This window comes from Leuciscus leuciscus (genome assembly GCF_965113295.1).
Source record: "Leuciscus leuciscus genome assembly, chromosome: 1".
Lineage (NCBI taxonomy): Eukaryota > Metazoa > Chordata > Actinopteri > Cypriniformes > Leuciscidae > Leuciscus > Leuciscus leuciscus.
In genome coordinates, this window is record NC_138725.1 from 54,405,093 (window position 1) to 54,421,933 (window position 16,841).

General features: G+C 39.0%; 1 protein-coding gene across 1 annotated transcript in view; it reads right to left on the reverse strand.

Moving 5' to 3' along the window:
- Nucleotides 1-315: 315 nt before the first annotated feature.
- Nucleotides 316-16,841, reverse strand: part of cacna1ia (calcium voltage-gated channel subunit alpha1 Ia) — a 274,744-nt gene continuing 258,218 nt past the window's right edge. Inside the window, exons 34-38 of the mRNA XM_082142182.1 lie at nucleotides 14,958-15,104; nucleotides 12,725-12,862; nucleotides 8,036-8,204; nucleotides 6,722-6,957; nucleotides 316-6,501 (exon numbers count right to left, since the gene is read on the reverse strand). Coding sequence (XP_081998308.1) covers nucleotides 5,902-6,501; nucleotides 6,722-6,957; nucleotides 8,036-8,204; nucleotides 12,725-12,862; nucleotides 14,958-15,104 — 1,290 coding nt within the window. The 3' untranslated portion in view covers nucleotides 316-5,901. The remainder of the gene's footprint in view (nucleotides 6,502-6,721; nucleotides 6,958-8,035; nucleotides 8,205-12,724; nucleotides 12,863-14,957; nucleotides 15,105-16,841) is intronic.

Below are 16,841 nucleotides of genomic sequence, written 5' to 3' on the forward strand. Positions count from 1 at the left end.
TGGTGACTCAAACTTTAAAAAATTGGTTATAAAAAAGAAAGAAAAGGATCCTGATTTCATCATACATCAAAGTAGAGACCCAACACAGCACCAAAATGGTTTATTTTACAAACGATTTTTTATCTTAAAAAACACACACAAACAGTAGTTAAATCTGTCTATATACTGTAGGCATAGAAAAGGGAGCGTGACGCAGGTGATGACGCTATGGAAATGCCTTCGCCAGTGTCTGAAGCACGTGTAAAATCACGCCAATTCTATTGGCTGATTATGTGACGAAGTATGGCTCGTCACCAAAGCCATTAAAGGGCGCCAACGTCACGGAATCTCCAGATTTTAATTGTCTGAAGTAGCTGAGCAGGCATGAAGTATTGCAAAGCAATGCAGCGTCTCGTACCCTTCTGAGGGAACCAGGTTACATTCATAACACTGAGACGTTCCCTTTTGAGGGATCTGAACACTGTGACATGGCGAAGCCATTCTGCGCCTCTTAGGCAAGGTGAGAAATGTCTGACCAGCAAGGTTGTGAAGTATGGATACGCACAAACCTTTTGGCCACTAAAGAAAAAATAACCCAGACTTGAGATCCCGGGATTAAATCCATATGATTGTGTGCAGAGCGGACCAGCCTGCCACAACATAAAACATCTCGTAAAGGCACACCTTAGCTAGTGCACTACTAGTATTGTGTGCTTGATGCCTAGAGATTAAACATGCTGTGCGCCTCGCAAGCAATAAAAAAAAAAGACCGACCAGTAAGGTTATCATTTTGCGTTTACAAACCTTATGTCCAGTAAGGAAGGATTAACCTAGGAGGACCTGAGATCCTGGGGTTGAAGCTATATCCAAAATGTAGAACCTTATGTGAAATGTGTGCAGAGAGAACCAGCCAACTGCAGCACAAACATCTTGCAAACGCTAGTGCTTTAGAAGAGGCCACACTCCTAGTGGAGTGGGCTTTGGTCCCTAGAGACGAAGCCATACTACACGCCTCATAGGCAAAATAAATCACATCAAAAATCCAATGTGAAAAGCGCTGTTTTGGTGGCAGGAACAGTTGATTTGGATTTAGACACTGAAACAGGCATGTGGCTTCTGAAGACAAAAAGTATTGGGGATTCCATGACGTAGTGCCCTTTTAGGTCTTGATGACGCACTACGCTTCGTCACCTGACATCCGCCGGCCAATAGGATTGGCATGATTTCAAATGTGCTTCAGACATCCGCGCACACTGAAGTCATTCCAAGGTCATTTTGTTTCTTGAATTTCAATGGTATCATGCTCATGGAAACTAGCTTCTACTAAAGGACCAAGATGATCTGAAGTTGATTTGTTACCATTCTATCTAGCATTTTATGATTTGCAGTTAGCATATAGGGTGATGACTGCAGCCACCCTGTAGAGTGCAGGTATCAGCATTGCTTCTATTGCAGATTGACAGGCACATCAGATAACGCTCAGCCTTTGTTCCTGTTGTCACAGGATGTTTATAGTGTTTTAGTTTTGTGTCATTTATCTCTTTTGCTCCTATTTTTTTCTTTCTTACAGTATCGGCACTAAATGTGGTAGAGTAACCGAATCCAAAGCGGAGTGTCAGGAGTGATTTGCTTTGTGTCACCTTGATGAAACTGTTGTTTGTGTGTGTGTGTGTGTTTGAGTGGGCTACCATATTTCAGGTGTGTGAAGTGCTGTGCTCTGTGATGATAGAGCTGGTGCCTTGATTTAGTGATTGCCAAACACACCAAATGAGAGAGGTATACTGGAGAAGAGAGGGTGAGAATGACTCCAAAAACCTACTCAGGGCTACACTTACAATTCAGTCCAAAAATACAACACATAGAAGTAATTTTAACCATATCTTTCTTCTATCTTTTAATTTCAAAAACAGAAAGGTACAGATAATGACACATTCAAGGCCATACAGTATGCCACAAGGGTATTCATCACATTGTCCTCTCAGAGATGCCCAGGTCATTACTGAAGATCATTTTTTGTCATTAAGTAGGAGGATCACCTTTTATTTCACCCGTATGACTTTTGTAGCGATTAGCGCTTGCTTTATTCCAGTCAGACGGGGAGAGTAATTACTCAACCTCTAGATAAAACACTGATGCAGCCACGATGACAGAGGTTCTCCATACATCTAACCGACACTTACTCTCCAAAGCTGTAATGATTAGATAAGAGCACACTTATGAGTCAAATATAAAGCAGATGACCTCCAGAACTTCCCAGGCACCAGTGTAAAGAACACAAACTGAAGCTTCAGAAACACTACCCCTTCAGAGGGTTCTTGATTTGTACAATGGTGTGACAGCCCGCATCCCAAGATTCACGAGGCTGGCGACACCACGGCCTTACGAACGTGCGGTCTTGACTTGGAGCAGCTGACATTTAAAGGACAGATAGCTGGAGGGAAGAGATGGTTTAGGTGTGGAAAAACAACATTTCTCCCATGCATTTCCGCTTCAGAGCTTTCTGACCGACCACACAAGCATGCCAAACCACTAGCAGCATGTCTACTATCAGAACCTCTCCTGTCTCTTTCCACGCGCTTTCTTTTCTCAAGGGCCATTCTACATGGAGTTTATTGCTTCTTTTAGAGGGGAAAATCAATGAATTTTACTCATGAATATCCACCTAAGCAATACCACAGGAGCAGCACTGAATATCAGCACAAGTTGTTAAAGGCATACTTGACCAAAAAAGAATATGACAGATTTGGTGTGTGTGTGTGTGTGTGTGTGTGTGTGTGAACTATCCCTTTAAAATCAAGTAATTTCAGGTTTCAATAATATATTTTTTTTTTTTATAAAATACTTCCCAAAAAAGCTTTGTGCCACTAACCAACACACTGTACAGAACAGAAGAGAGGTTGCGAGTAGAATAAAGTGACATCGAATTTCCCTCCCTCATCAAAACGCTTCATAATCACACATGCATGGTTTTCTAGCTCCACTCCGGGTTTTTTGCATTTCTCCGTGAGAGAAATCCAGATTCTGCCACTCAATTTTGGTCTCAGACACTCTCAAAACAAAACAAAATCCCACTTTCAGTCTACACCGCTCACATACTCTGGTGTGGAACGTCGCCAACACAGACAAGCGAAATCATACAAACACTGAAATATCAGCACTCTGCACAGCCAATCAGATTCAAGAACTAACTGTTCAATAAGGGCTCTAAGCTACAGTAGCACAGAAGACAGTTTGAGGCCAAACTACATATGACCACAGAAGTCTAATGAGAAATTGTAGTCTCATTAATAAATCAAAGGGAAATTATGTTTTACATTAATACAGATTCAGGAAGACCTCAGGGTGGGTGAAAAAAATTATAAAACCTACAAACCTCAACCATTCTAAAATGCATGTATCATTGTCATTGGTCATAGCACACATGCAATTCGATATATAAAAGGATATGTACATATGTTCAACCCAGTGACAAGACACATTGAGTTTTGTATAAAATCTCACCCATCACTCTAGACCATTTAACATCACACATACATACACTTTTCATAAACTTAATATATGCATTTGTCCTTCAATGCGTTGTCAGATTTTTCTTTAAGCTACATACACTTTTAAACTATACAACAATGGCAATATATTAACTCTTGGTCTACCTGTCACTCTTACAACACTTGCCACCGCTCGTGTTCTACTATAATGGTGATGCACTGACGCAAGCTTATTAGAGCATTAAATGCAAAGTCAAATCAAATGAACATTAACATTTAACATACAGCCCTCTTTTTTTCCCAGCTATCTGTCTCCCTGAGGAAACAGAGCGTTCAGTAGTGGTATTTTCCAAGGTCCTGAGTTCAAAATGACTTCATATGTTCATCTGAACCATTGGCAGTCCATCTATTCTCAATGATCGAATGGTTATGTAATGTGATCAGCCCTCACGTCGTGCAGGTATTGTTACTTAGGCTAGTAAACAAGGGTAAATACTCTACTTGAAGAAGACAAAAAAGACATTGACATCATTTTGTTTACTTGGGGCACACAAAGCTACTGTTTATTGCTGTAGTGTCAGACTAAGCTTTGAAGTCTTGCACACTATTAGCAAAAATTGTCATGTGAGATCCAAGAACACTTGGAAACCAAGTAAGCCCTTTGTTATTGTGATTTGTGGATTAAACTTTAATGCTTCAGAGTTTCTTATTTCAAAATGGTGGCTTCATGAATGGAATTGGCAAGATTAAAATGACAATCCCACGCTTGGGTCCTGACTAAACCACAACACAACTGATGTAATGTACAGAGACCCCAACGTCATGGATGGACAGTCACTACTAATCAAGTGTCAATGAAGTTCATCAACAGGTCAAGTCTAATTGTGATATTCACATGAATATTACAAAAGAAAACTAACCAGGGGTGCAAAACACTACGGCAGACTAAACTAAGATATTTGGAGTGTCATACCTACACTTGCACATGAATACAGTGACAAAGTCTATAAGCTAGATGAAATAAAGAGCAAACAAGTGCAATTTCTTTTAAAGAGGAGGAATAATAAATAAGAGGTGCCCTACTGCAGTCCAGTAACCATGCTAAAGAAAATTCATGTATACATAATTGATTCAGTTGCAAATCCAATCAACCTAGTTTTGTCAAAATGAAAGCTAAAAATCACTGTATTGTGTTTTCTTCATCTGACATGCCATCCAAGGACCAAAATAAAGCAGAGGCTCTTGAAGAAGCATTTAAATCCCATGGCCTGTTCATCATCCTTTGCGTCTGGCTGTATTCAACCTCCAAAACATCCAAGAGTTCAGGTAATCCACAGTCTAAAATCCCCCAACCCCCCTCCCCCCTTTTTTTTTCTTCCTTTTTTTTTGTTTTTTTTGTTTGCTTGGATCTTTTCACCCCAGCATACAAAGAGTCCCCTCCACCTAACCAAAATTATAAAAATGGAAGCCACTTGCAGAGAATAAAGTCACATAGAGAAATGTTTTTGGGTTGTGGGGAGGACAAAAGTGACCACAACAACGCGAGTCACCTATTCCTTGATCCAGAGCATATCAATAAAAAAATATCTGAGTAAAAACCTCACTCCTTTCATCCAGCATTGACATCTTCAGTAATAGTTACATTGAACTTCTTTGTAAAGAGACTCCGTCATGCAGAGGGCTGTTCTTTGTCCTTGTGTCCATATTTTCTTCATCTCCTAATGCAAAAGGTAGGAGATTACATATTTCTACATTTGCCCTTTAAATAAATATACAAACAATAATTTAAACAAATTTTAATAAATAAATAAATAAATAAAATGACAGACAGTCTGACTTCCTTTCATTTAGTTTGGTCCCTCTCTAAAACGAAAGCTTTTCTTCAGGCTGACGGTGGAACAATTTTCGATATCCTTAAATATATAGAATACAGACAGAAACAAACAAACAGAATGACAAATGAACAGATAACCTGTAAAAAGTATGTATACTGAAAGTGTATACTTAACTGCATTAAATCTTTAAACACAGCATACCCTCTTTTAGAGAAGAAATCTCCTTTACTATATCTTTTCAGTTTCTTTATATATACTGTTGTATTTCAAGAAAACTCCTAGCATTCCAGCATTTGGAAAGCTCTACATGTACAGTACGTTGTTTCCTGACCTGATCCTTCAGGCAGCTGATTGAACTTTCTCACTAGTCATGCACTGAGGGGCCAAACTGCTTCTCTCAAGTCTCTCCATCCAGTTTCTCTACAGTCCTGTCGGACGTTTACCACGAGCAAATACAAAATGGTAACAGGTCACAAATGAAAACAGGGAGTTAGAGAGAGAAAGACTTTGAGATGGAATGCCACATGTCAAACTGCTCCCTGAAAAAAAAACAGAGATCGAGTAGTGGGCTTTAGAAATAACTAACTCAAGGTAGAGTTTCATCTATTTTTTCTAGAGCCCACGATTGTTATTTGGCTTGTACTTTCCGCGTCTTTTCCATGTGCTGCCTCCAACTGCCTCTCTCTTCCTCCTTCTTTTCTTTCTTTCCAGGGGCTTGTGATATTACCCAGTGGCTCTTTTGAAAACACCTTTTCTTGGGTTGTGAGAGTTCCCTGGTCTAAGCTGCCCGTGCTGTTGCACTTTTTCACAGACGGGGGCGCTAGAGAACTCGGCAGAAGCAGTGACGTGAGCGACAGGCTGCTCGGCGACTCAGAGAGCTGCTGGCTGTCACATGTCTGGTTAAAGCCGCACCGTACCATCCCCACATCCTCATCAGAGCCTTGCTGAGTGCTTCCTGCACGGATGTTCTTTTCACAGTTGCTCTTGCTGCGCTGGTGCCCCCTCGCTGGTTGGAGGTTCTGAGCGGCTGGAGGACTGGGTCTCAGGGTTTCTGTGGAGAAACTGGTGCGCTCGTCGAGGAGGGTGTCCAGCAGGGGCTGGGGGGTGGATAAGATGAAACTGAGCCCTTCTTCCATGGTGGTCGGTAGACTGCCCTCTGAGCTGCCCGTAGCCAGGGAGGAGTCACTGTGAGATGGATACTGAGGACAGAAGGGTCAAATATTTTAGCAACAAATTGATAACAAGATGCATAAGATGTGCACGTATGTAAGCCCATACAGTGTTCAAATTACGTCTAAGCTCTTGTTGGTTTTCCCTCACAAAAAAAGCGACCTAACTAAACCCTGTTTCTAGTATTCTAGTTTCAATGAAACACCAGGAGCCCCCCAGCCTCCCCCCATTTAAACACTGAGTACATACCTGTGTGGTGAGCAGCCTGGTGTTTGCTCCAGGAGAGCGTAGAGATGCCCATGAGGCTGGGGAAGTTAGGCGGAGCCCTCTTGGTTTGTGTCCCGGTCGGCCTCTCGAGGGTGCAGGGAGGACCGCGGCAGCTGGGTGGAAGAATTCAGCTGGGAGACGAATAAGAGTGTTAGAGCGGCTTGAACCTTCAGAAACCTCTGGGTAGTCTTGATTACTGCTGCTACATGGAACTCCACCTGCACACAAATTCAATTACTGAATTTTAATTGAAATTAAATTGAGGGAGCAAACAAGGGACAATCACACAATGATGTCACGAATACTCAGTTCTATTATTAAAGCACTATTATCTTAATCAACTCACCTTTTTACATAAACCATGAAAAACCATAAAAAAACACGTTCATTTCGCCTCTCATTCAGGTTAACTGCTCGTTCACGCAGATGCTCGTATCAAAAGCTCAATGGATCTTCACGGACATGTCTGAGTCAGAACTGTTTCCTCAGTTCAGTGTACTGGTGACTCGAGAAATGGTGAAACCATTAGCTGACTCTTGACTCGAGAAAGAACTGCTATCAGTATACTGCTGGCTGTTGATTCGAGAACTACTGCCATCGCATCTCAGTTATATTTCCTATAACTTTTATTTGTTATACTTTATGCTTTTCAGCAAAAGACATCAGAAACATACATTTTGCCCCCTTTATGAAACCCTCGGCAGACAGTTCTCAGCATGTCGGACATGCCTGAAAGACTGTTCTCAGTTCAGTGTACTGTTGAACTAACTGGAACGCTGAATGAGTTGGGATCCTAGGATCATAGACTCTGGGAAATTGGTTCATTTTGAGATGGAGTGACTGTCAGACACACCTGAAAGTGAGTTTTGATTGAGTAACTTGTAGATCTGTGCTGACTTGTGCTGCAGACTGTTTGAGAAGGTTCAGACAGTTGACTAAAAAGAACCGGTTCAAAAGAACTATTTGTTTGCGAACCGGACATCACTATTATGTAGTGGGCTTTGAAAATCATACACAATGATGAAAGAATGAGGTTTGTAGCTCTTTGCATTGCTAAATGCTAAACAATCTTTAGCTGTGTTGACAATAATTTTTAAGTTCATTAGATGAACAAAAGTTTTTAGCTGCTATCTGAGTTAACAAATTGACTGTAATTCTTTAAGTTAGGTCAACTTTTTTAGGTGTTCAATTACAATTCAAACTCTCAGCATAGCAGAAAGGAAACAAACAGCACAACAGTTCTCTTGCTTTGTTCTCCAGTATGACTCCTGCAGTACAGTGAAGGTGCCGCATTACCTATGCTGTGACGAGCAGGTGTGTTGTGATGTGGACTTTGAGAACCGCCTCCATGCGTTTCTGCCCCATCCTCTGCCCCGGAGCTGTGAACCCGAGAGGGTCGCCGTAACCTGCTGTGACCTCTCCCCCCTGGTTCTTCTGAGGTTAGACACTCATCACAGCCCCTTTCCTGAGCAAAAACATTAGCATGAGCTTTCAGTATCCTGGGAGGCTTTAGGACTCTTATATCTTGCTTTCATGGTAAACAAAACTCTTTTAGTTTCTCTGTATCCAGGGCTTCTCTCTATAACAGTAAAAGAGATTAAAGGAGTAGTTCACTTTAAAATGAAAATTAGCCCATGATTTACTCACCCTCAAGCCATCCTTGATGTATATGGCTTTCTTCTTTCAGATGAATACAATCAGAGTTATATTAAAAAAATCTCTCTTCCAAGTTTTATCATGGCAGTGGATGGCAACCAACAGATTTAAGCTCAAAAACGTGCATCCATCCGTCATAAACGAACTCCAAACGGCTCCTGTGGGTTAATAAAGGCCTTCTGAAGCAAAATGATGAGTTTGTGTAAGAAAAATATTAATATTTAACATGTTACAAAGTAAAATTCTAGCTTCCGGCCAAACGAACATACGCAGTCTACTTGCCCCTAATTAGGGTTGGGTATCGTTTGGGTTTTTTCTGATACCGGTGCCAAATCGATACTTTTAAAATGGTACAGGTGCCTAAACGGTGCCTGAACCGACACTTTAAAAAAAAGAGAGCCTCAAAACGATGGTGAATGACATAAAATAACGGCTTTTTTATTGAAAAAAATGACAAATTATAAAAAATTCGTAAAACTGAATATATTAAAATTGTAGAGCAAATATATAAATATAAGTAGTCTAAATACAAAACACAACAAATTTCCATTACAAATTCACAATAAAACCTAAGCCACCTAACCCAAATACAATAATTTCACACTAAATAACACTACATTACTAATAACAGCAACGTAGTCTGTATTCGGTATGCTAAAAACCAGCTTTAAATTACAGCAACTCTTTTCACATTTTTTGCCTTCTCTGGCCAAATATGACAACTCTCCTGACTTATTGCATGTCCTGCACAAGGTGAGCGTTATTTTAGAACGAATGGCTTAGTGCAGGCGCTAACGGATCCTATGATGTATCTCGTAATTTATCCCACTTATACAGTAGTACAAATAGGTTCTGTACTCATAAAACGAGGCATTGGAAAGTTTGTAAGTACATCAGGAGTTTATTTAAATAACACTTGCCTGATGGCTTATGCTACCGCTAACCCGGACGTCGAGGTCACTTCCGAGATTTGGGAAAAGCATGTAAAAGTCCTGTCAGAAAGCGATGCATAAGGATGTAGTGTAATCTCTAATATCTCTAATAATCTCTAATAATAATTTATTAGATGTACGCCGGTCTGTTATTGTTTGGACATCGACTTTACATTTTCACATTAAACGACGCGGAAACAAAACGAACAGTGATTGGTTGCGTTACATGTCAGTCAGTCCTTGGCTGATATTTTTATTCTTAAATACATGTAAGTGAATGTGTTTTGTCATTTAAGAAACCTTTATAATGATCATGATTCATGTTAGTTGATCTATAACGCACAATGGGTGCCATGTTAGTACACACTGCAGTTCAGAGAACTGTATCAGTCAGATTTAGGCCTACAACACGTCAATTCATCCACTTCTCCCGAAATACATTCAAGTAAGTGGCTGGTGAAGTGTGAGAAGAACAGTACATTTTATAGTAACCTACACAATGCGTATCTAAACACGTCATCAATTTATAATTGAAAGGATTGTTATTGCCGCTTCCATAGACATCAGTGTGTATTTAACAAATTATAAATGTTGTTTTGCTAGTACTGTGTCACTGTGTTAGTATAGTTATGTGTATTTAAATGTCTGAAACCTAAAATAAACCCTATGTGGTTGAAAACACTGAATAGTTGGGAAATAATATGGCAGCGCTGAGAGCGTCTGTCTCTGGCTCAGCACAAGCCAACGCGCGAACGCAAATTTGAATTTAGAAGTTGATGATCACTCGATCTGAACGTTCTAATCACACCGGTGTGAACGATTGTACTAAGGGGTTAACTAGCGATCACATGTGGTGATGATGCTTCTTGTGTCCGTTTCGGAGAACCAGAGGGCAAATATTTCATCAGACAGCTGAGGCATTTAAGTGGCACCGAAATGAGGCATTGAAATCTGCGTTTTGATTCGGTCCAGTTACATACCGGTTACTTGCCCGGTTTCGGTACCCAACCCTACCCCTAATGCGCAACTCATGACGTCAGAAGTAGTGTAGTGCGTCATGGCGTAGTGTAAGTATGAGCAGTACGTCGCATTACTCGCATAAGTTGCACTTTACACTTAAGTGGAATGCGTATGTTTGTTTGGCCGGAAGCTAGTTATTTTACTTTATAAAGTTTTAAATATTATTTTTTTTTTACACAAACTCATCGTTTTGAACTCGAGGCCTTTATTAAACCCCTGGAGCCGTTTCAAGTTCGTTTATGATGGATGGATGCACGTTTGAGCTTCAATCTGTTGGTTGCCATCCACTGCCATCCACTGTCATGATAAGAGCCAGGATATTTTTTAATATAACTCCGATTGTATTCATCTGAAAGAATAAAGTCATATACACCTAAGATGGCTTGAGGGTGAGTAAATCATGGGCTAAATTTGATTCTAAAAGTGAAATTCTCCTTTAAGAAGCGATTAGGCTAAGCTGGATCACCTGATCCATCTGCCCCACATATTGTCCTGTACGGTGTTTCTCTAACAAATAGATAGAGATGATTAAAGTCTGCAGAAGAACTACGCTGGTTGAGCAGCAGATGAGACTGCAGGATTTAGACTAACAGCTTATAGTTATTTGATTACTTCAATCCAATTAGTGCGAGTCTGGTCATTCTAACTGATTATATTCAATTAAAGGATCATAGTTTGGGATGTAATGGATTACAGCAGTTATATATCTATCAGATAGAGGTAGTTCATTTCCGGGGGCATCAAAATAAAGCCTTTTTCTTCAGCAACCAGCTTGGACCAGATCTAATATATGATTGATGCTCTGGGGAATCTGAGCAATGAAAATACCATATATACAGTATATGTACACTGCCATTCAAAAGTTTGGGATCGATACGATTTTTTATGTTTTTAAAAGATGTCTCTTATGCTCACCAAGGCTGCATTTATTTGATTAAAAATACAAAAAATAACAACAACAAAAATATAACAGTAATATTGTTCAATATTACGACAATTTAAAATAACTGTTTTCTATTTGAATATATTTTAAAATGTAATTTATTCCATTGATGCAAAGCTGAATTTTCAACATCATTACTCCAGTCTTCAGTGTCACATGACCCCCCTCTCCCCTCCCCCCTTCTATTTCAGATAAATGCTGTTCTTTTGAACTTTTTTTATTCATCAAAGAATCCTGAAAAAAAAGAAAAATTTGTATAACTGTTTTCAACATTGATAATAATTATGGTTGGGCCAATAGACGATACCCTCGTCCATCGTGATGGGTGACAGACATCACAATGTTTAGCCGGCATTGCGAATACTCCTAATTTTCATGGAGACATCAGTAGCTGTATTAGTATCAGTGAAACTGGCCTTCATTCATAAAAAGATGCCAACAAATATTTAAAATATACTGTCTTTATGTTGTTTCTACGTTAATTTGGAGATTAACTGTGAAGTTATTACATTATAAAATATATTAAAAATACATAAATATTTAAGTGTTTTTAAATCACGATTAATCACAGAATTTGTTTTATTAATCTAGTTGTTTATTGACAGCAGTAATATATATATATATACCACAAATAATTTAATAACATTGTACATGTACACTAACGTTTAAAAGTTTATGGTAATAGTAAAAAAAAAAATTCAAATTCAAATTCATACGTAAGGACGCATTACACTGATCAAAATTGACAGCAAAGACATTTATAATTTCTATTTCAAATCAACTTCATATAAAAGAATCTTGAATGAAAAAAATCATATCACAAAAATAAAAAAAAGGTTTTCCACATAAATATTAAGCAGCACAACTGTTTTCAACAGTTATAATATTAAGTAATGTTTCTTGATCAGCAAATCATCATATTATAATTATTTCTGAAGGATCATGTGACACTGAAGACTGGAGTAATGATGCTGAAAATTCAGCTTTGCCATCACAGAAATAAATTATATTTTAATATAGATTAAAATAGCAATCAATTATTACAGATTGTAATAATATTTCACAATATTACTGTTTTACTGTATTTTTGATAAATGCAGCCTTGGTGAGCAGAAGATACATCCTTTAAAAGCATTAAATAATCTTTCTGACCCAGAACTTTTGACTGGTGGCATATATATCTTAAAATGCATGTTGTTTTAAATATTTTTTTTTTTTTTTTGACAAAATAGTGCAACATTTTAATATTAACCATTATCAGTTATTGGCCATAACATGAAAATAATTAGTGGCTTTAGGATATTAGTGAGAATCCTAATAACAGTACATCCCTTTTTAAAAAGATTTTAATATTTTAAATTGTAAGTGTGGCTACTGAGATAATTAAGGGGGTGAAGCATTGTGACAAAATCATCTTTCTGAGAGAAAGTTCACCTTGCCCTCCTTAGCAGCCATCTGGTACACGCTCTGCTCATCCAGGCTGAGGTCATCAGGCAGTGCTGGTGAGGATGACTTATCTGAAAGCTGCTCCGACCTCAGAGACGCCTGCTCCAGTTCAGCCATGTGGATCTGCTGTGGGCCAGAATTTATAGCAATGAGAATTGAGAGGGGATTTAATTATTAAAATCCTTTCATAGCATTTGACTTTCTGTGCCGGACCAACGGACAGAGTTTGCAGAGTGTGGTGAATTTTGAGTAATTAAACTGCCAAAAGAGACCTTGAATTGATATGGAGAGCATGGTTCATGTCTGAAAACGTGATGACTTTTCAAAGAAGAAATTTGGGTAATTCAAGAAGAAAGATGTTTAGAGTCAAAACAGAGTGAGTGAGAGAGAAGAGCTTGCAAATCAGAGATATATAGAGAGCACAGAAAAGGCGATGGAAACAGACTGATGGACTGACATTGTTGGCAGCCTGGCAGAATGGCAGAATGACAGGTATGGAGGTTACCCATTGAATTACTTATTTCCTAAACTACCCCTGTCACTGTGATGGGACACAAGCATTGGGAGACTTTGTGTGTGTACATTAAATTATGTACTGTAGTACACGTAAATCCATCCATCCATCCATCCATCCATCCATCCATCCATCCATCCATCCATCCATCCATCCATCCATCTGTGTAAACCTTAAAGACTAAAAACAAATTTCAAGCATTTGGTGAAGCCAACATCAAACTTTGCTTTCAAGATAAAAATTACATTCATTTGAATTTCAATTTATTTTTAATTATACTTAATATACGCATATAAGTAACTAATCCCTAAACCAACGTTTTTTAGTTAATGATCTCTAAGAAGGGGGCTTTATTAGTGCTGTCCATTGATTCGAGTAACTTTTTTGACATTTGGGTATAAAGTGTTTTAATTCTACAATATATGGTGTAAAAACGTCTGAGTGCTGCCCTCTTAAGGTTGAATGGTGGCTACTGCAGTTGAATTTTCCTATTGGATGTTTGAGGTGCTGCGTGACGTAAGCGGTACTACGTGATGTAAGCAGGTTCCAGCTCACCACGCCCTCCCTTGGTACGAGCTCCCACGCATAGTATTGCATCAGTTAGGATAGCTTCAAGTTAGCGTAGATTTATCTGTATTTAGTACAGTGGTCAGGAGGATAAGTAGGTGTAGTTTTGCTGGTTGCAACAGCACTGCTGGACTCCACCACCGCAGCGGCGTCTTGATGTGAGTGATCATATATATAATCACAATTTATGGTTAGGCTAAAGTTAATCCTCTGGGGTCGAAAAACGCGCCCCCCCATCACTTTTACTGCATGCACGGCAACAGACTTTTAAAAATGGTGGTTGAAAAAAAATGCTGAGTGGAATCAACCAATCAAAATGCTGCATGAACTCAACCAATCAGCATGTTCAGCGCCTAAGTCCCACCTCCGAAAGTTCCTAAACTTTGAAAAAGTACTACCTCGCGATCAGGGACTTTCTGACGGGGGCATTTTTACCCAGAACTTCATTTAGACCCTGGTTCATGCAGTTGAAACACACCGAGTACCACCCCAAAGTCCCTATATCCTGGGGAAAGTTCCTGCATTGGAAACACAACTCATGTTTTCAATGTTATATGGTAGGGGGGCACAATTGTGCATCTTCTGAAAGAGGTACAGAATCTCCGGATCAAAACACAGTCGAAGAAGAAGTAGAAACAAGTGACAGAAGCTGCAAATGTAAAATAACACGATCCTCAAACATTAAACAGCATATACATATAAATCAAATCTGCCAACCGTTACTGAATGAAATGTCGACCCAGGAAGGGTTAACGACTGTGAAGCTTTGGGGGTGTTGATGGACTCGATCTACTCCATCTATGTTTTGATCACCGTTCTGAATCCGCCCCGAGCGTAGTCTTTGACAACAACGTGATTTTCTCAGCTTTTTGTTTAAAATGTTGCTTTTTTTATAATGAAATTTACCCACATTCAAGTGTTGATTAAAAAAAATGAATGCATGAAGCTGGATTTTTGGTTTGTTCGTGTGTTTAAAAGCAGAGGCTCTGTTCTCTCTTTTGATATATTGCATGTTCAGATATTTATACTAAACAATATTCTGGGGGCCATGCAATTCTGTGAAAATGATCAAAAATACTGGCATGTGCATACATGTGCATTTGCAACAAACACTGACACATCTCCAGTGTGAAGCCGTACCTCTTGCGGATGAGTCCTGCAGTCTTTGCAGACGGGTGGAGAGGAGTAATGATGGAAGACAGAGCCAGAGAGGTTGTCAATCATCAGCATCTCTCCTTCAAATGAATCTTTGATAAGCAGAGATACACTGTCCAGCCACAAGTTCTCCTGCGAAACAAACACACATCACGAGAGTTAATAACACAAAGTTATTAACAATAACTCACACACTGAGAAAATGTAGGGCCATAGACCAGGGGCTTGGAGATCTGGGAACGCTTTCCCAAAATCTATGATGAGGGGGGTACACTGTGCATGACTCAGTATGAATAATGAACTGTAATTCTATAACATTTGGATGACTTAAAATATATCAAATAGGGATGCATTGTATTAAAACTCTGGATACAATAACCTGATAATGTTATGGCTGGTCATGGTCATAGGTTATGGTCAAATTTTACCTAAATAATTTTTAAATAAAACACTAAAAAGAAGAATCAATCATTTAAAAAAAATAAAAATTATATATATATAAACTACATTACATCACAACATTATAATGTACAGAATAAAAAAGTGGATATCAAAATTTAAGATTTGCTCCATAACATTTAATAGTGACTAAATTATTAGCATTTTTAATGGTTAACTTTATATGAGTATTAAATGAAGGAAAAAGTAATCTAAATGTACATATAGGAGAAATAAGCATGCACAATTAAATCCAATTGAATCCAATATCAATAAAAAATATTAAGTAGTAAATAATAAGAAATAAATAAATGCTCTAATATCAGATGATAGCCATCATGGTGCCTTACTGTATGCATCCATAATAGCACACATTGAGATGGTTCTTGTACTATAAAGTAGAACATAAAACCCACCTGCGCGACACACACACACACACACACACACACACACACACACACACACACACACACACACACACACACACACACACACACACACACACACACACACACACACACACACACACACACACACACACACACACACACACACACACACACACACACACACACACACACACACTAATGAGAGGGTAGGGTCAGAGAAAGGGTCTCCTTCACTGTCACAGGGATGGTCTTAATGATGGCGTTTGATAGGAGCCTTACAGCTGCAGAGCTTCAAAGAGCAGCTGTGCAGAGGGCTAAACCTGCGTGCGCACATACTGTACACACACGCGCACACACACACTCACACTTGTAGCCGCTAAGCAAAAACCTTTGTGGGGAAAAAAATATATAATTCAAAGCGATAAAAGTTTGAAAACATGTCTGGGGCACCTCAAAAGTTTTTGAAATTTGGCTAAACTTGAGGCCTGTAAACACAAACAAAAACATTTCACCTGCATCAATCAATGTCTGTTTTAGCTTCCTTCATAAATGCCACATCACTCCATTATAATATCAAGAGAAAGCAAATGTTGTGCAAGTACGATTCCACAACAAAATACGTTTTGGGGAGAAGGAATAGAGATCTGACAATTCAATATTTTATTTACCCAACAGAGCAATTTAGAAAGCCGTCAACTGAAGGATCAATCTAACACAATCATAATGTAGTGTTACCTAATGACAATCATTTATTTCCCCAGGTAATTGCACTCTTTGCGTCACTGCCAGCTAGTTGGAGCCAAATGCTTTTGATTTCCAACGCAAATAAACAATTAAGTTGAACTTACTGAATGAAAATTGATCAGGCTGGCCTGCCTGCTAATTCTGAGAGCTCTTGCTTATAAGCAACAGGCAACCTCTTATGTACAACAAACGGGCCTAACAAAAGCCCTTACAGTACAATAAGAGCTGTTACAAACACCAACAAACAGTAAAGCCTCAGCAGCTCTAATGAGTTTGACTGCAAGACTACACACTTGGT